This window comes from Cariama cristata, unplaced genomic scaffold, assembly GCF_000690535.1.
Source record: "Cariama cristata isolate BGI_N322 unplaced genomic scaffold, ASM69053v1 scaffold2950, whole genome shotgun sequence".
Classification (NCBI taxonomy): Eukaryota; Metazoa; Chordata; class Aves; order Cariamiformes; family Cariamidae; genus Cariama; species Cariama cristata.
The window spans coordinates 14,471-34,156 of NW_009596177.1; the positions used below are offsets into that span (position 1 = coordinate 14,471).

The 19,686-nt window shown below is 42.5% G+C and overlaps 1 protein-coding gene across 1 annotated transcript in view; it reads right to left on the reverse strand.

Moving 5' to 3' along the window:
* IQCH (IQ motif containing H) overlaps positions 1–19,686 on the reverse strand; it is a 71,585-nt gene that overhangs the window by 10,329 nt on the left and 41,570 nt on the right. The window contains exons 15-16 of the mRNA XM_009704815.1: positions 13,737–13,857; positions 11,637–11,923 (exon numbers count right to left, since the gene is read on the reverse strand). Coding sequence (XP_009703117.1) covers positions 11,637–11,923; positions 13,737–13,857 — 408 coding nt within the window. The remainder of the gene's footprint in view (positions 1–11,636; positions 11,924–13,736; positions 13,858–19,686) is intronic.

Below are 19,686 nucleotides of genomic sequence, written 5' to 3' on the forward strand. Positions count from 1 at the left end.
CCGGCTTTACGCAACAGCGGATACTTTGGCATGCAGAAAACCATATGACTTGCGGCGTGGTTCTGCTTCCACTCACGGCGCTGTCTTGTGGTGCTAATTCAGATCCGTACTCGCACAACTACACAAGAAATCCAACCCTAAGGTCGCGGGGCTGCCAGTGGAAGATGTCCCACAGAAGGGAAGGGAAGCTCCCCTGCCACGTGCAGGATGTATGTGCCGGCAATGGTAACAGCCTCATACGAACCTCGAGAAGATTTCAAAGCATTAAAGCATGTAAAAGTCAGGCAGGATTTGGGAGGCCAGTCCACACCCAGGGTGTAGCCGAAGGCCGTACCGTGGATCGCCTCTGCGAGGCTCTGCCACCTCCGATCACCTGGGCACGGTTTTACCCATGAGTTTTTCCCACTTAAAAAATGCTTGTGCCTACTACGCCAATGAGAAATGTTAACGCACACGAATATCTGCCCTACAGTGGCCCCCTTTAAAACAAATCTAGCAGTGAATGACTTGAATAAGCCTCTGAATGGTAAATGGCGTCATTATAAGGATATTAAGAGGTCAGGCAGTCAAGGCCTCTCGGTAAACTGGAGTTAATTTCTGAATCGTATGCACATAGTAATGCCCTTTTTATAATAGTGAATAAATCACATCAGTAACAGTTGTTAATATCTAACTGCCAAGTATCTGTTGCTGTATTAAATATCCTATTTGTCAACTTAAATATTTCCTGCTGCATGGTATAAAATGCAAATAGGATGCTAATGGCTGGCTTTACTTAGTAATAGGGGAATGTTCCCCAATTAAAATGCTTAATTTTCTTCAAGAATTTATTCTTTATCATCACTTCTGCAAGACAGGAAGGAACTTTTGTATCGATTTCTATTTTTCCAGTATGTGTTAACCTTTCCAATGAGTAGAATAATAATTATAAACTATACGTACTATAGAAGCGTTACCTTAATTTCCATAAATATTATCAACAAATCAGTAACAGCCAATGTGTCTCAAACCTTGTTTCAGCTGGATTTTAGATTCTCAGTTAAAACTTTGCCCCCAGAAAGAGAGGGCAGGGCTACATGAGGGGACCAGGCACTGTTGAACATCTCGGATACGCAAGGACTGCTCACTAGCTCAAGGTGAACTGGTTGCTCTTAATCCCGACCCTGACATTACACCTGCATTGCTCTAACCTCAAAGCCTACACCAGCGCTATCTGGAAGCTTTGTTGATGCACGAACAGAGGGGCAGGAGGCAAATTTGACTGAAAGTGAACCATGATGGGAAAAAACACAGAAGTTAAGCAAAGACATCCCTGTGACTGTAGTGCATCTGGGTAAGTACAAGAGCCATGTTCTGGCAATATGTAGAGAATGGGTTGAGCATTTAACAGCAGAGAAAGCATTAAAAAATGCAGCCTGGCAAACATAAACGGCCATTAGCACAAGACAAATTCATTACACCCTAGTAGAGATTCAGACAAACCGTATGTAGCACATACGTTTTGCAAGAGTTACTCGATAAATCCCATGTTGTCAGTAACTAAAATTAAAGTACGTGCAAGTGACACTGTTTTAATTTCAGATGTAGAGAAGAGACCCATTAATTACCTGTGTGATAGGTTTCACGTAATCTAAACAACCACCCAGCCTGCCAACCGGGCTCTCGGGGCCGGCTGGCACGTTCCCGGTGACTGCCCTGGGAAGGCAGAGGAGCCCTCCTGGATCCCCCCGGCACCAGGGGCTGGCTCCAGCCTCACCTCCGCCCAAGGAAGGGGCTGTAACACAGGGAAGAGGAGAAAAAGCTTAAAAGCAGGGCAAGTTCCATGCTGGAAATCATGAGACCAACCAAATGCTAGTTTAAGGAGTTTCTGTTTACTTTCAGAGTGTTATCAACTGTTGTTTCAGACAGGGCTTCATCATCTCAGACCGACTACCCTCACACCATCGCTTACAAAATTAAGGGCTCAGATCAGCCGGGCGGACTGATGGCCCTTCCGTGTAACAAAGGAGGGTGTCCAACCCCTCCCCTGCCCATTACTCTTTAACATTGTACAGAAGGAGAGCTCTAAACACCTACCTAAGCTTTAGTCACCGTGACATTCTACATAGGTAAAGTCATCATATTTTTTGCTTTTTTAAATCTGGGGTGTAGATGTCCACAAGCACAAGGGGGAGGAAGGCAGACATGGCTGGAAGCCACCTGTCCACCTCCTTTCATTCTGGGCCTGAGGCTGAACCACCCCTACTGCAAGCTCAAGCAGCCAACTGGCCATTGCTGTGTGCCAGCTGGGATAACCCCAAGGATTCTTTTCCTGGCTCAGGACTGTCAGAGAACACTACATTGTGGCCATGTCCCTTTCTGCCCTGGATGTGTCCCAGAACATCCCTAATGTGGGGAGAAAGGAAGAAGGATCAGATGGCGTAAGATTCCAGCTTTATCCTAGCAGGGGATTCCCTTTTGCCATGGAAAGCCAGAAGTGCCCTTTAAATCCCCTTTGTACTGCGACAGAAATGGGAAAGGCACAGGGCCTGGGCGATGGGTCTAACTTTATTTTCATAATTTTTTCCCATTTTATTAGTTCAAATGCAGGGCAGATCATTAGTAACTAGTTGACTGAATTCTTCAATGGAACAATTTCTAAGTCCCATTCTAATTCCTGAAAGCACTCTTTGCAAAATTCCAGCAATCAGGCAATAGGCAACATTTTTGGTAGCTTTGAGCAAGGCTGGAAGTTCAGGAGGCCTTAGCCTGGCTGGTGGAGCTGTGTGAAGACAACAGCTACGCAACTCCTTATAGTGCTCTTATTCTGGAAGTAGGCAGCGGACATGGGTGGGCTGGCTCTATCAGTCTGGCACCTTTCACCGATAATATATCAATATATATTCCCAAATGGAAAGCAGTACCTCATTATACTATACTAAACACATGTTGACCATATTGAAGTTAGTAGATGTCCCTTGAGCGTAATGACCTAAAATTAATTGTAATAAAGAGAAGAGCACCAGAATCCTTCATATCTGCGTCTAAAGAATTCTAATTAGTGGACTCCATAGTTGACGACTTCTCATTTTCTATGAAGATGTTACCAGGCTCATGCTAAGATCACATCTACCCACTGCTTTGAAAATGCTCTTTGGCATGCAGAGCACTAAGCTAGACCAGGACGGCGACGGCTGCCGTCAGCAGCAGGTACGGAGAAGAACATGAACTGAGAAAAACATCTAATGTTAGAGCAAGAAGAGCTACGCGTCACATGTACGTGCCCAATTTGGGCAATATAATGTAGACATACCTATCGCTGTCTCTTCTGCTTCTTTTGCCATATTAAACTGTCAGAGCACAGGAAGCTCTCAGCTTGGCTGCTCCTTCCAGCTCTCTCTGCAGTCCTGATGCTGCCGGCCAGCCTTAGCGAAGCATCGTGTAGCGTGCGAGCAAAGAGGTAGGCACAGAAAAGAGAGTATGGTGGAGAAGAAAGCAGCGTTAATAAAGGTGGCATCAGTCAGCCCAAATGGAGACACGTCTCTTCAACTGAAAGAACAGTCTCTGTGAAGGCTGGCGGAGACTTTCGCAGAAGAGCCGATTCCACAGACGGCTCCTCCGGCAGCTCAGAGGCAGGGAGCCCCACGTGCCATTGACAGACCTCAGCACTGCTCTCCACCGTCGCCGGGACTGGACCCAGGCCTTCGCCCACGTACTGCATGGTTCTCCGCGTAGTTTGTAGCACTCCATTGTCTATGGCAAATAAAAGGGCACTCACCGTTCTTGACGTTACCACTCGTAACTAGAAGGAGCTCAGGCAGGCTCCCACTATTAATGCCTTTGAAAACTGTGAAATGCAGAAACAGTTGAAAGCAATGCAGAAGTCGGGGCCGGGGGGAAGGCAAGAGTAGCACTACATGAGTTCTGAAGAAAAAGTATACAGCATCGGATAAAAGCACTGAAGAACAGATCTTGATACTAGTTTCCAGCAATGCCTAGTGTTAACAGCGGAGCAAGGAGCATGGCTTTCCAGCAAGGTCCCCATTTCAAAGGGAGGAGTATCCTCCCAGTAAAACAAGCAGGTTGTGACATTTCTATCTATGCCAGGCTTTAACTGACAAAAAACCTACACGCAGAAATACGAGCCTACTGAAATCAATTAAAGGCCTTTTCACAGAATAGTAGCTGTTCCTGCAGTCTGTTAAAAAAAGAAACCCACACACTCAAAACAAATGAAAACATTTCTTAGGAACATCAACCCAACTCCACCTTTCTGGCACATAATCTTCAGAACAGTTTATCAGCTCCACAGAGCTCCAAGCGCGGGCAGAACCAACCAACATCAGACCAACTTACTGCTTTGGGCTCTTCTCTTAGCAGGCTGGAAAGTTCATTTAGGTTCAGCTCTTCAGTAATGTCTACAACAGGTTTTCCTTTGAACTGATATAAAGTGGGTGTCAAAAGCTTCTAGAATACCTTGAAAATCCGAGCTGTGGGGTTTGTTTTTAATTTTATGAATGTATTTCCATAGTATATAAAGCAATGTCTGTGGAGGTCAGGCAGTTAATAACCAGATGAATTATCATCTCCTCCAGTAAATCAGGACCTTAGAAGGAGGCCTGTACAAAGGTCAAGTTTAAGTAAGATAAAGAACGATACAATTATACAGATTAACAAATATCTATTACTTGAGTCCATCCTCGTTTTCTAAGGATCTACAATAAGGGTACGTATGCAATTGTAGGTATTTATGATCGTAGGCGTCGCATCCTGATAGGATTGCACGGCAAATTAGCATAACATAAGGAGCTTTCACCTGAGATTCGGGGACTTTCAGGACACTTATGTGTTCAGAAATTAAACTGGGACAGAGCTCACTTGTGAAGTCTAGAACTGATACTTGATTTTCAAACAACAAATGAAAGTTCAAAAATAATCAGATCTGGGTTTTTATCATGACTTACGATTTAAAAAAAACCCCAAACAACAGTAGAGGCAGTAGTTAAGATTTTAGATAATCCAAACCCACTCTTAAGACTAAGCTAAGCAAAGCACAGATTAGGACTTTCCAGAATCCCACTGGAAAAAGAATAGTTAGAAATACATCCTGCAAGACTTCCTGGCTGTTTGTCCAAGGAAATACGATGAAGTCTGGAATTGCTCCTTTTTGCACAGGCTGCCAAGTGCTGCCAGGAGATGCTCTCCTTCCGCGTGCACGGCTTCACAGCCTGCGCTTCACGGTAGAGACATCTCAAGTGACTAAAGTCACAATTGTAGTGTAATTCTTTACAACTGCCATAAAAATGCTTCAGCTTTAAAACGTAAACTTGAGCAGGGAAGGAAACATAAATTCTTAAAGAGTTACTAAATTATAGCTTTCTCTTTCTGCAGTTTAACTGTTTTATCTGCATCTAGTATTGATGTCTGTGTTGTTGTAAAGAGCACACCTGCTATTTTTAAAGAAGTGGTTAAATGACACTGTAAAAATGTCAATTAGTAGAATATTAGTGCAACTTGGGCGTTGAAAAGAGAGCTGCTTTTATGACTTTAAAAATTCACAATAGAATTGATTATTTCAGCAGCGAAGGCAGGCAGGACCTTATCCGGCTGCCATCTCGTGGCAGCTGCTGGGATGGTCTGGTGCTGGCCCGAAAACTTAAATTTTAGGGCCCTAGAACTGGCCCTAACCTCTGCCCTGCTGAATATAAGATTGTAAGATGGTTGACGAAGACACTGTGGTTCGTGTTTGAAAATAAGACGTAGAAAATGCTGCATTCTGTCTGGAGAAATCTTAAGACGCGTATGTGAATACAGAAGAACGCGTCCCACCGAAAGCATCTCCCAAAGCATTAACTAAATCGTTACACCAGAGCCGACTGATGGGCTTCAGAGACATCTGCACGCCGCTCTTCCTAACCCAACAAAGCCTGGCCGACGCTGGCTGGCAGCCCTGAAGCTGTCCTCCTCGGGGTCTTTTTAAGCCACTGGACTGGAACGGAGGGAGAATACCCACCTAAACCTTCCCAGCTCTAGAATTCTCCTTTCGGTATGTTCTGCTTCATCTTTTCCCCGGTGCCCAAACCAAACAATTTAATCCAGCGTTCTCTCACTACTGCTGCCAAAGGTGTGGAGCTGTGTAAGCTATCAGACGGATGAAAAAGGTGACTTTTGGCCCCGCTTCTCCAAATTATCTGTCCGCAGATCTATGGATGCAAGTAAGTTTATGCATTCAAGCAGTCCCACTCAATTAAATGGACTTATTTAGGTGCAGCTCCTTGACAAGTTGGGATCTGAGCAGCCTGCAGTCAATACTGTGCAGGACTTCACTTCGAAGGGTCAAGGCCTTGCTCTTAAAGATCAGTCTTGGAAAATAGACGGGGAATCAGAAGTGATTCGGTCCAAGTAATGCACCTAATTCTTCTCCACTTTTTCCCCCAAGACATTGAAAACAGCGTGTCGCCCTTTCCCTCGGGAACAAATCACAGATGCTTATAAATGAGATAGCAATAGATTCCCGAGGCAAACAGAGAATTGCGTCAAGTCCCCAGCTTTCTCTGCCCCTCGGATCCCTGCCGGGGTGCTCACAGCCAGGCAGCCGATGCGTAACCCCCGGGTACCCTCGCCTGCTCCGGGCGGGCAGTGCCCAGAGCGATGCAGTCAGTGGTCGGCTCTGCCTTGCCACCTTCCTCAGCCAACCCAACACTGCAACTCCAGTCTTAGCCTCAGAGTTACACTCGAAATAAACAATGAACTGCAAGAAATGAAGTACAACGCAAATGCAGTCAACCGCAGGACAGACAGGTGTGAAGACTATCAGACAGGAGTTTGATCCTCCTATAGGCACTGCCCTCAATGCTGTTGGTTGCAAACTGCAACCTCCTCCAGTTCTATCATAATTTAAGGAAGACCTATAGTAGATGGAAGATGATAACAATCTGTAGAGGGCTCTGAATTACTTGCTATACGTAAAAGCAGTGGCAAACAGGCCAGCTAGGACTGCACACGCAGTGACAGACAAAAGCTCCCCTGTGAGGACAAGGGAAAGGGAGCTGGGAGAGATGCGGGTATCAAGTAGAAGCGCACGGAAAGCCCAGTGGAAATACAAGGCAGTGTATCTTACATCTGAAAGGTTACAGCGTCACCCGGCTCCTCCGGGCCTGAGGACAGCATCCCTCTTGTCACCTTTTGGTCAGTGCAGACAGCAAGAACTGCAAGAGAGTAAAGATATCGCTGCGTCTGTGACGGGCACAAAGCTCTGCAGTGACCCCACAGAGATTACTCTCTCATTCTACGTTCGCTCTGCCTTCCCACGGACTTGTGTGTTTGACAGGCATGCCTTGTTCCTCACCCATCACGCAGAGTCTCTTCGCTACTAGTGCTCCAAAGGAGTGCAGCAGTATGACAGAAGCATGTTGAAGGAAAATACGCACTAACAGTAGTGGTCTTTAAAAACATAAGCAATACCCCATTGTTCATATCAAAATTAATTTTATGCTTATGATGTATAGATTTTTAAAGGCTTTTAGATGAAGAGCCTGAAACTCAAAGTACAGGCATTTCTTTCCTCTGCTCTGACGTCCCCTTCGCAGGAGTGCACAGGGGAAGTACGCGTGAAGACATGGATTGCAGCATTTAGCTGCTCAGTCCGCAAAGGCAGAAATACATTTTCACTTATTTGGCCCTTCACATTTCTTAAAGAGTTGTATTTATGTAGCATATAACTTTAGGAATGTTGCAGGGATTTTTAGGTATTTAAATACTCAGACTGTATTGGTAACAGATGTTCAATGATATATTTAATTTTTAGTTTTACTGAAAATATCATGTATCAGTTGATATTTTCTGTAAAATACAGCTTTGAAAGAATGCCTAAGTATACTGCACTTCCAGGAAATGTATCTGAGCCTTTCAGCTACTGCGTTAAAGTGGGCACTTCTGAAATTAGTGAGCAAATGTTCTCAGAGTCTAATAGGATTTCTTGTTTGCCAAAAAAATAGTGCTTTCAGGAACACAATCTTTTGTGTAATCTCTCTCTCACAAGACAGATGGCATCATTAATTGCCTCTGCATCTAGTTAAATTTAAAAACCTGTGCTTAAATAATGTTAAAGTTGTGGTACATGCTGACAAACATAGGAAATATTAAGGTAGAATCAATTGGAAACAAGGGGAGAAAAGCAAGATGGAACATCCAGGAATAATAAGAGGCCACAAGAAAGACTGACTGATTTAATACGTCCTTGTTCATGCCAGGAAATGTCACAACCTTAATAATCTAGGAAGCGTTTCTGCGTTGCGGTGAACGCCTGGCTTGAGTGAAGCAATTGGCAAAACTCCCATTGACTTCAGTGCGTCATCCCTTAATCTTTTTAAAGCAACTTTACATGGAAGTTGTCCAATACGGCTTATCCGCGGTTCTCATTATAATGCCTGTGTAAATACATTTTGGGAGTCAAATGTAACTGTGATCTGCATTTCAAAGCTAACATTATTCCAATTCTCTGGTTTACCGCAGTCATCCTATGGTGGTATCAGTTACCAAAAGCCTGATTTTAAGCCTTCTCTGAGCTTAAAACGGAATATAATTATCATAGCACTGCCAAAGAGCCAGCTTTTGCCAATAGATACCATATGCTAACTCTTTGGTTTTAAATACAAGCCCTGTGTTTAAAGCCTTTTCTCACACCATACAAGCTGTGATTTTCAGACGCCTCGGAGAAAGAGGCACCCAAATGGATCTGAGCGCGTACGGCCACACCGTCTCCTGAAAGCCCACCTATACTACATAGCCTAGCCCATTAAATACAGCAACGTTCCCGTTTACAGTTCAACGCTTCTTAAACAGTGAGGGTCCTAATCTAAGATTGTAGAAGAAAACAGTGTCAAAAGAGCAAAAAACAGGGAGATGTATTGGAAATACAAGAAATAATTGAGGTCTTGAATTAGAATCTGTCTCCATATGCTAATTTTGAATTTGTATAGTTGTGCCCAGTAAGCTCAACAATACTATTCATCACTAACGATAAGGAATTTATGTTCTTTAAAAATGATCTCATTTTCTTTAGTCTCCAAACACAGTGCCACTACCAGAACACTGAACGCTCAGTCTCTTCACCCAGATTTTACTTCATTTGTTTTGTTTCAGTCTGGCATTATGCTTTACGTTTTTACACGTGGCTATTATAATATTCAGTCCTATTGGCCAATATCAGCCAGATTTGCAAGAAGGTAAAATCATCAAATATATTAAACTCCCATGAGATTCCTAAAATAAACAAGTGGGCAGAGGAAAGAGACCTTACTAGTGACCTTACAATGGGAAAAGCTGCAGGGTGAGTTCAGCTGGAAAACATCTGGGACCTTAACACCAAGGCACAAATCTATGGGAAACCTGGCTTCACTGTTTTTAAGCTCATGGAAGTGTTTCTAATTTTAAATAGAATATAGTATTCAGTAATGCTCTTCATTTGGTTTTCATACTGTCTGACCGGTGAAAGAATTTAATAGATTGTGTTGTGACAAAGAAATCTGACTTCACGAATAAAACAAATGCCAGATTACTCTAGGACAGAAACATGTGAGATTAATATTTTGTTACAAACTATGGGCAAGGCTGATCGTCAATATTCATGCCAGGGATTAAACTGCCTCTTTAAATCCATTCTCTTACCTATTTGTTCCTTGGCACTGAAAGCAGGGTGTGTTGGGACAGTATCTTCCATCACCTCGTAAGATCTGGAAGTTCAGTTCTGCATTGTAAGGGACAGCGGCCACCCCTCCTCTGCTTCCCTGCCAGCCGTCGTAGGCAACGGCAGATTTGGGAGTCAATACCCTTCTGCTGTCTTGATTTATTTATATTACTTTTTGTGTTGTCAAAATTTCTGATACAGCTGACTATGAGGTTTTGCTGATAGGCTGGTAAACTCTGGCAGGAGGACTAGGGTCACTTGAGTGGTTCTGATTTTTACCTTTTAAAAAGACCCTATTACTCATCTACACACAAGACTCTCCTGGGCAGGTTTCCATAAGAAAACATTTATTTAGGTCCTCCCCTTCTGCCCAGTTATGCCTGATGCAAGTCACACAGCGCTCCAGCACTCCACAACTGCACTGGCTTCCTAGCAGCCTTTTCCTTTCGAGGTAATTCAAGGTGTTAACCTTAGAAGATCATTATTTAAAATGTTGTATTCTTCAGTCTAGACTCCCAAAAGGCCACTCATCTCTTCCCACATTAGTGCAACCTTAACTGCAGTTAACGTGCCCCACGTATGACCAGAGGAGGTACGATATACTTTCAGACGCTATTATAAAACAGAATTTCATAATGCATCACGCAGTACCTGGATCTGCCAATCTTCTGATAAAATATTTTTAAATAGTGTAAAGCAAACAAACTGCTACCTGCGTGCACATTTGCGCTGCAGCAGAAAGCAGCCTCAGGCTGTCGGGTGGGAGCCAGGATGGTGGCTTGCTCTGCCCTGGATACCGTGCATGCAGGAAGCCCCCGAGCTTTGACAGACCAAGAGCTCTGATAAAAACACTCAGGAGCCTGTGCAGCCCACGTGCAAGACTCATCAGGACGAGGAGCTAGAGAGGGAATTCCAGAGGAACATTTACGCTAGAGATAAACAGCTTAAGCTATCACAGGAGCACATTTTAAGAAGTGACTGCCCCCCCCGAGTGAGACGATGTAGATGCGCTGCATTTGTTGCGCCCAGGCCCCTACGCCTGGGAAGCGACGCAGGTTCACTTCCATCCCTTTAATCGTATGCCCTGTCGAGTGCCATGCATTGACCTCCGTCTGCATTTTGATATTGGGGGACAATTTTGTATCCAGTGTGAGATCCCATCTATCTTTCTTGCAGTAAATTCTACTCTCCCATATTCTAAAAGCAAACGGAGAGCAAAAGTGGTTTGAATGAGCATGTTTTCCTTTTCATTCACAACGAACTGCTATCCCACAGTCAGCTGTTCTGTACCAGCTAACAGCCTGACCCAGGGCTCTAACTTCTTGAAAGGTGGTAACTGGACTGCTTTCCATTACCTCTCTCTACTTAAATTAGCCATTACGATGTAAACCAGATTGTTCATCGCTACCATCCCATTTGCTATAAGAAATCATCAGTATCTCCTCTTCCTTAGATTCATCCTCAAACTTCAGATCTGCATTCTTACAGGCACTGGCTTACTCAGAAGAGTGCAATAATCCCACTAATTATTTTTACAGAGCAAAATACAAGAGATTCAGAACACTGAAACTAAAATCATCTAAACATCTTAGCCGTAAGACTATCGTCTGTAATTACCAGCTTAATGCAGAATGCAATTATCTTAGGGGAAAAAAAAGTCATTAGAAGGAATTAAAATATTATTTTCTTATCACTTAGCTTTGAAAGCAGCCCTACAGGCTTTGTTGGTTTGTTACCCTTCAGGCTGATGAAAAAGGCTCCTCAGGTCCACTTGGCAGATCAGGTCTAAATTTTTTGCTGTTATTGGAAGAACCATGTGCTTTACCCCATCCACATGCCTCACGGCTTGGAAATAAAGTTTGTTCAAAAGGGCAAAGCTTTCTCCTGTTATCTGTTGGAATCAAGTAGGAAAGTAGGCATTTCTGGATCTCGGGGGGACAGCGTGAAGTAACGTATCTGCCCCACTCACCTGCTGCTCCATGGTTTGTGGATGGATGAAAGTCACAAAATCAACTGAGAAGTAACCAAGTACGCCTTTAGATTTACAGGTTTCTCCAATTTTAAAGCAGAGTGAATTAAGAAGCGCTGGATCAACAGAACATTGTGGAATGGTAGTGCCAGATGATCGCAAAGGACCGTCAGCATGGAGCTGGTCTCCAGATGACACTATTTTTATCTTGCCTGTTGGCTCTATCAGCATATCCACCGTAAGGTTTGTGACATTTTCTGAGAGCGGGAAGGCTTCTATCACACCACCTAGTAAGAAATGAATTAGCTGTTAAGCTAGTCATCAAATTCACATGTGATGCTCTTCAGAGTGCACAGAATGAAACCATCCAGCTCCCATTGTGCTCAGACATTGCAGGGAGGACTGCTATGGAGATACAGCAAGTAAATAAATGTAATGTGAGCAGCATAGCTAGAACCCATGAATCTCTTAGAAGAGAAAGAAGATATCTACTGTAGCACGGTACAGTTCAACCAGTGGCTTTTGAGCTGCAGATGCTTTGCAAGCAGTTCCAAACTGGATATATCATATATCTGACTGGAGAAATACGCTCTTGGGTAGTATGAATGAATCCTGGGCTGTCCTACAGCCCGGCTAAACAGCAGGCCCAGAATAGCAGTGAAATGCAATGTTAGGACCTCGGGGGGAGTGCTGTCTCCTGCTGGGAACCAACCTTGGAGATTCCCACCTATACCGTGGTCTGAGGTAAGTAGTCTGCCTTTTGGTAGGAACTTGGTGTGTAAATGGGAAGGCCAGAAAAGCTGGTTGTCCATAGGAAAATCACAAAGAAAACTGGTTGGTATTCTGGATTTGCCTTTTACTGCATATAATTCCGTAACTCATTTAGTTAGGATAAACTAATATGTAACTAAAATTGGTACTAAATATGTTAACTGACATTATTTCTCAAAAAAAATACTTTCAAAGCTTTGAATCGTCCTTGTCTGTTCCACAGATAACGAAATGTATGAAAGAGATATATCCATTTTATATAATGCAAAACAATGGCAGGGCAGAATCACCACAGAAATTTACTACCCACCCACAAAGACTGCATCTTTTCCATCCAAAATTTGGCACACAAATAGAGGATGTTAACATGTCTGTGCAAAGCCCCCTCACACCTACACTGATTTGCAGTCATTAGACAAGGGTTTTATCTGCGCTGCCTCTTACGGACAAACCTGGGCTCACTTTGGAGCTCCGGGCCAGCGGGGTACTGGCCAGCTTTGATCCAAAGGTGTCGTGAGTGGGTTTCATGTAGGAAGCGCTGCTGAGGACTCAGCACCACACAAACAAAACCGTCTGGCTATCGGATTGGAACTTGTTCATATTCCTTTGGTTGGAGAGCAAGAAAGAGCACGGCAACGGTCCGACTAGGAGTCTGAGATTGGAACTTGTTCACATTCCTTTGGTTGGAGAGCAAGAAGGAGCACGGCAACGGTCCGACTAGGAGTCTGTGCCAATGTACTGTAAGGGACGATGCGGCACCACGTTCATGATCCTCAGGGGCAACACCACCTGCCTGGAAGGCAAAAACTGGGGAGAAAGCTCAGCCCTTCTCCAAGCTGTTAGAGGTTATGAGCACATTTGACTTCATGCAACATATGTATGTAGCATCTGGAGCTTACATATAGCTCCCTTCCTGGTCCTACGGGAGGGAAAAGCAAGTCTCAGGGATGTTTGCTGACCAACACCTAACAAAGACGAAATATTCTCACATTTACCTACGTGCAAACTCACATGCTAGCGTTCCCTAAAGCCCTTTGCCAAACCTGACGGCCTTTGGTACGGTAACCCAGGATTAAGGACTTGGTGCTTATCGATTCGGAATCATGGGAGAAAGGTAACCTAGGATTAATATAGGTTAAAAGCTTGGACAGGACGTACGAATGATAGAATAGTTGCCTATAATTCATTTGTAAATGAAGATTTGAAGCATAATGGTGAAATAAACGGAGATAAATATTTAAATGGGCCCAAGATTAACAAGAATATGGCATACAATATGGTATAATTACTCCTTATAACACTTAACAGCGACTTTGCAGTCTTATTTACCTTGACTAAGAAATGTTTGGAGGAATTTTTCCCATGTAGGGAATCGTTTCTCATTGACTGGCTGTACGTGCTGTGCTAAAAGGCCCGGCAGCTCCTGGGAGATCTTCACCAAAGCTGGCTCCTGCAGAAACAAATTAAATAGAACCACAAGCAATTTTACTACAGAAATGAAAACTGCTTGTGGGGTGATTAAAAACCAGGCCTCCAACAGGCAAAAAAAAAAAAAAAAAAAAAAATGTGGTTACTGTTTACCCACAGTCAGGAAGCCTTTTTTTAATTTTTCTACTTACTACTCTTCCCTCCTATTGAAAACTGTCCTTCTCTGAAAGACAATCCCCCCCTTCAGTATAGCACCTATTTCATTATAATTTATTTCAATAATTTGATCTGGCAACTGAAAATGCTAAGCACTTGGTAACCTGCTTAGAGATCAATACCAGCAGTCAATAACTTCTACATTGTTTATATTTTGAAACTGAGCATATTGAAATAGTCACGTATGCCAGAAATAGTTTTACTGATTCTATGTTTAAGCTGTCATATCAACCCAAACACCCTTTAGTTATTAAAGAGAAAAAAAAAATATCTAAAAAGGAGGAATAATCAACCAAAAGCGTTTCTAAAGCGGGAGACGTCCTTTTACAGTCTCCAGTCTGCAACATAAATTCACAAGTGTATTTGTGCCTCTGTGTTTGGTAGAATTTGCTTAGTCATACTATAGGAGATAAACTAGCTTTTTCCTAGTTTCAAATTCTTTATTATCACACACACAAAACAACCCCATTAAATACAGAAACTAACTGCATTGCTTTTACTGTTCAAAAATGTCCCAGAAGTACAGAAGCATATAAAGTGCAAGGACCCTGACTCTATTGCTTCAGGCTCCTTTTCTTGCTGCTTCATAAGCATTCGCCTGCTTCCCCTGGGTCTCTTTGCTTCTGTTTTACATCCTCTCTCTTCAGCATCCCCTGCTTCAGAAGATGACCAACCGTCCTCTGATCTTGGCAATGTCCTAAGCCACAATCGTATTATCTTGAGCTCTGGAGGAACATGATAAAACCTTATGGCTAACATCTAATAGGGGAAGAAAAAAAATTTAAAAAAAAAAATCTGTTTTTCCAGACGAATGAGTTTGAAGAGATGGGCTTTGTCATGACGTAACCAAAAATACAAATTCAAAATCAGCTTACTGTGATTCATCTACTAGAAGGAAGAGGAGGATGGGCCAATGATTAGGGTATCAACTTCGCAAATAGGAGACCTAGATATATCTTTTTCCTGAATGCAGTCTGCCTGTGAGGCTTTGGGAAAAGTGACTTTCTGTCCGTGCCGCAGCTGTCCAGCCATGTAAGGGGGACAATTGCTGTCCCTACCTCACATGGAATTGAGAAAAAAAAGGCCTTTAAAAATATTGAGGTGCTTAGATAACGATGCTGACCTGGGCTATGTGGGCTCCTGTCATATACTAAGGAGAAAAGTATGTTGTTGACTTTAAACATCTCAGAAAAAAAAAAACAAACACTTAAAAATGGTTTTGGTCAGTATATCAATATACTAAGCAGCACAACCTTAACCTTATAGCAAAACCAAAGGACCAAGTAAAACATGAGATCCAAGTTCAGAACTTACCCAGATCCAAGTGTTGCACTGCTCGTTTCCTTACAATCTGTAAGGAGGAATTTTGGGTTTGATAGCTCAGCTGACTAAAAGAACAATGCAATAAGCAAGTATCAGTTGGCCTTGTCTTGGTTTGTATCTGCACTGAAATATTGCTAAGCCAAGAAGTCACAAGATCAGGTGGTTCGTTGCACGGTGGAAATAAACGCAGGTTTGGAGAGAGGATGAGCCATGATGGATGTCGTGGAGTTGCTGACCTACAAATCAGTTTGCATCTGTCAGTGCATTCAGCGATACCTCTGGCACACCGAGTCTCATCCCTGAGATCTAATGACTTTGGGTATTGTGCAATTTAAACAGAAATATAAAAACCAAACAAACCAAAGAAGAGGTATGCAATGGCTGCCTGAAAGCTTTTGATAAATTACTGGGGAAAAAAAACAATAATCCCTGCTGGATGTGGAGAAGCATTTGAGAGCGCTGTGACCAAGCTTGGGTAAGTAAAAATTAAACTGTGGGCATGTCAAGTGGGACGCAATTTGCCATTGCAACAATTCCGAGAGACACAAGGACGGCCACGCCAGCTCCATGGAACAGTGCTGGGGACAGCACTAGCTCCTTTTAGACAGAGTCGGTTTTGAGGATCGCACATGGCTGTGAAAGAAAGCTCCCTAAAGCGGGTGCAAAATCAAGCAGAACTTCCAACCTTTGAGGTGAATCAACAGGCGCACTTACCGGGCTCACAAAGGGAGGCTGCTGGTAAGACACAGTCTCCATTAACCTCATCTATACCTAGCACAACATCGTATGCTACTACTCTCTGTCCATAGGATGGACGTACAACAGGCAAGACTGTTGCGGTACCTCCTCAACAGACCTGGTGTTGCTCGCTTAAATGAGGTCAAACAGCATTTGAAGAGGACTTGAACACAGGATGAACTCAGACCAATGCGGACGCACAGCACCCGCCTCAGGAGCATCCTGCAGTTCAAAGCACCCTCGGTACTCGCCGACTGTGAAGGATGCGTGCATTGAAACCAGTCGCCTTACAGAAAGAAGAGAGGAGCTTTTAAAGCAACAGCAAATTCAAGAAAATCCGAAAAATGTTCTTGTGAGATCAAACCCAACGTAACAGTGCTTTTAACAAGTAATGCCTAGATAATCAAGGTGTTCACAGAAGGGAGCCGGGGAACCGCTTTTTAAGGATCAGCACCTGGAATTCTAGTTGAAGGTTTTTTTGCAACTGTAAGCTCTAAAAAGGCAATAATCCTGATTATAAGGAGTTTTAGTAGGCAAATTCAGGCCCGGATCCAACATTCACTCATGAAGTCAAACCTTTTAAAAGGATCAGTGCTCGGTAGGCTAATTTCATTTAAATTGGACGGTATCTCCAGCAGAGCTTACCAATGTTTTATCTCTTGATGTGGCCCAAAACAATTCAGAATCATAGGCTCAATGGAAACAGGGAACATTTGTTCAAATCTTTCAGCTGATGCTTCTTAGTGCCAGTAAAAAGGGAGCAGCCCAAATACTGTTTATGTCACGTAGAAAACTTTAAATATATCCAAAAGTGTTTTGCACCTTTTTATAACAATGAATAAGCATGGCAAAAAATGACACCTTTTTCCCTCTGAATATAAAATAATTTCTCACCCTTCTGCAAGCCGAATTTTGAAAGGCTTTGTTAGAATGGCAGTTGCAGCAAAAAATTAGGACTAAACGTGGCACACATTGAAGGCACTGGTAGGAAATCTCCTCCAGACAGATCAGTCAGCAAAGACAAGCCTGTTGAGAAGGTAAGTGAATAAATAGAAAGAAGAAATAGGAAGAAAGACCTGGGGACAGAAAGAGGCTGCAGAGCAGAATGCATGAGAAAGACCTAGGGCTTTTTAGCTAAAAATCAGATTGAAAGGAAATTATTTAGACCTTGCAAGCAAATAGAGTGGAGAAAGTAACTCCAAATAAGTAAAGCTAGCTGGGCCAGAGAAGAATAAAATCAGCAGACAGATCCTCAGCAATACAAACTGCCACATCTCCGCTGAAGTCAATGAAGCTATGGCAATTTATGCCATTTCAATGGCACTATGACAATTCATACCATTTATACAGTATATCCTTTATATTGTGATCAGTGGAGCTATGATAACTTATTCCAGCTGCCTTGATGTGAATTGGTCCAGCCCAGCTTATTCTTATGCTCTCAGCAACACCAGCAAACACGGTGATATTGGAAGAGGCCAGTGACCGCTGTCTGACTGTCCAAATCACTTCACTATTGCCTCTTTTGCAAATTAAACTGATTTGACTTTTTTTCTAATTCAGACAGGTACACGCTGGCCAGAACCACAATCTACCACACAAACAAAACAATTTGAGAGGTTTATAAAAATAGAAATGTTTTTGGAAGCAATACCCGGAATGCCCTATCTACTTAAAGTTTGCAACCTGATTTAAAGCCCAGGCATTTAATTGTTAAGTGCAAATTTTAAAATTAAAAAGTGCCAATTTTGCCTTCCACGAGCTGGAAAAGTATGTCCTGATAGAAGGGAACATCATGTAAAACAGCCATCATTACCAAGTAACACAAATGTTTTTCGTATGTAAAATTGCTTTGTAAAATATTTGCTCCATCTGCTGAAAGTAGCAGAGACAATTTTCCCTGATAGCTAATGGCCCATTTCAGCTGTATGGCAAGCGATTCACCGTGGCTGCGACTTGCATTAAGTAGAATGGTGAAAACAGCGCACAGAATTCTCCACTTATGTCGTATTATCTACTCGCTGCTTCCGAGAGCCCGTCCCTCATTCTCATGGCCTTCGCTTTGGATCAGCACACAGGACTAGGGTTGCTTTGACTCGAGAGGCTTTTTGTCAAACTGAGGCACATATGCTATGCTTCAATACAAAAGCACAAAACAGCCACTTTCCTTGACTACAAGAACAAGAAGGTTAGTTCTCTTTCAACTTTCCAGCACTTAAACTGCTGTTCCTTTTTTCACACCACATGGGGCCATGGTTTTCTCTTTTGGCTCATGCTGTCACTCTGCACGCTGAGGATTTCAATATATAAAGATCAAGCACTTCTTTTAATTCCAAATTCGACTACATACACGCGCGCACACACACAAAAGGGAAAAAAAAACCCTCCCAATTGCTTGTTTCATTGTATACTTTGCTATTTACCATACCTCCATTGAAAAGCACATGTTTACATTGTGCCCTGAACTACTTCAACATCTGCTAACAGACCAATAAAAAATAAATAAACCAGGATTGTTTAGAAAGAGAGATCCTTTCTGTTTCCTCTGAACACTCTTAAACTGGCAACAGCAATATGCTGCGAGATCCCTTTTCGTAGATGTCATCTCGGAGAACAATATATGCGGGGAAATCAAATATAAAATCACTACGCTTGTGCTACCAAAAATCGGACAGAAAGCAGGTCTTGAGAGCTCTATGAGCTTGTCAAATAATTCTGCACGTTTATGCGCAGCACGGTAATTTGAGATTAGGACAATGTTATTAAATATTTTGCTTTTTTAATCCAAAAAAATACCCCGTGGGCATTGCTATTTGATGCATAAAAGCATGCCATTTGTGAGGTTGCAGCCTTCCTTTTGCAAGGTTCCCCACATCTACCTTCAAAGCAAAGCAAACATAATTGTCATAATCTTCAAAAAAATCTCTCTTTTTAAAAAAACCCCATATGTTTATTTCAAATGCAGCATTTGTAAGTTCAGGACATTGGGATGTTAATCCTTGTACAAAATTAGATCAATAATATTTGAATGCAGCTTTTCTGTATTTTAATGAGCTCTCTGCAAATGCACAAACAATTCAGATGCCCTCAGATTAATAACATTTTCCTAATTAATTTTTCTCTATTTCAGTCTCCATAAATGTTGTTCGCTTTTGTTCACATTGCTTGTATCTCTAAAGAAAGGATTCTAATGAATTCCAAAAATGTGATTTCAAAAAGAAAAAAGACATCATATAGAGAATCCACAGTCACTTCCCAGGAATTTTATCTAAATTGCTGAAGCTGTAACGCGAAAGGAATTGTCAGACGAACCCTGCATTGTGTTTCACAAACAGCACACGGTTAAACTTCTTTTATTCTTAGAGTTGCCTATGTGTTACTTTTTGGATTTTAGCAAAATAAACATTTTCAAAATAATCCAAGCAGGCATTTTATTGGATGCGATAACATTAACGGATTTCAGATTTCTTTAGTGCTCTTGCTTTATCCTCTCCTTCCACACTGTTATTGCTACAAACTGGCACTTAAATTCAATTGATTCAAAATTTTCTGGATCCATATGGCCTAAAACCCT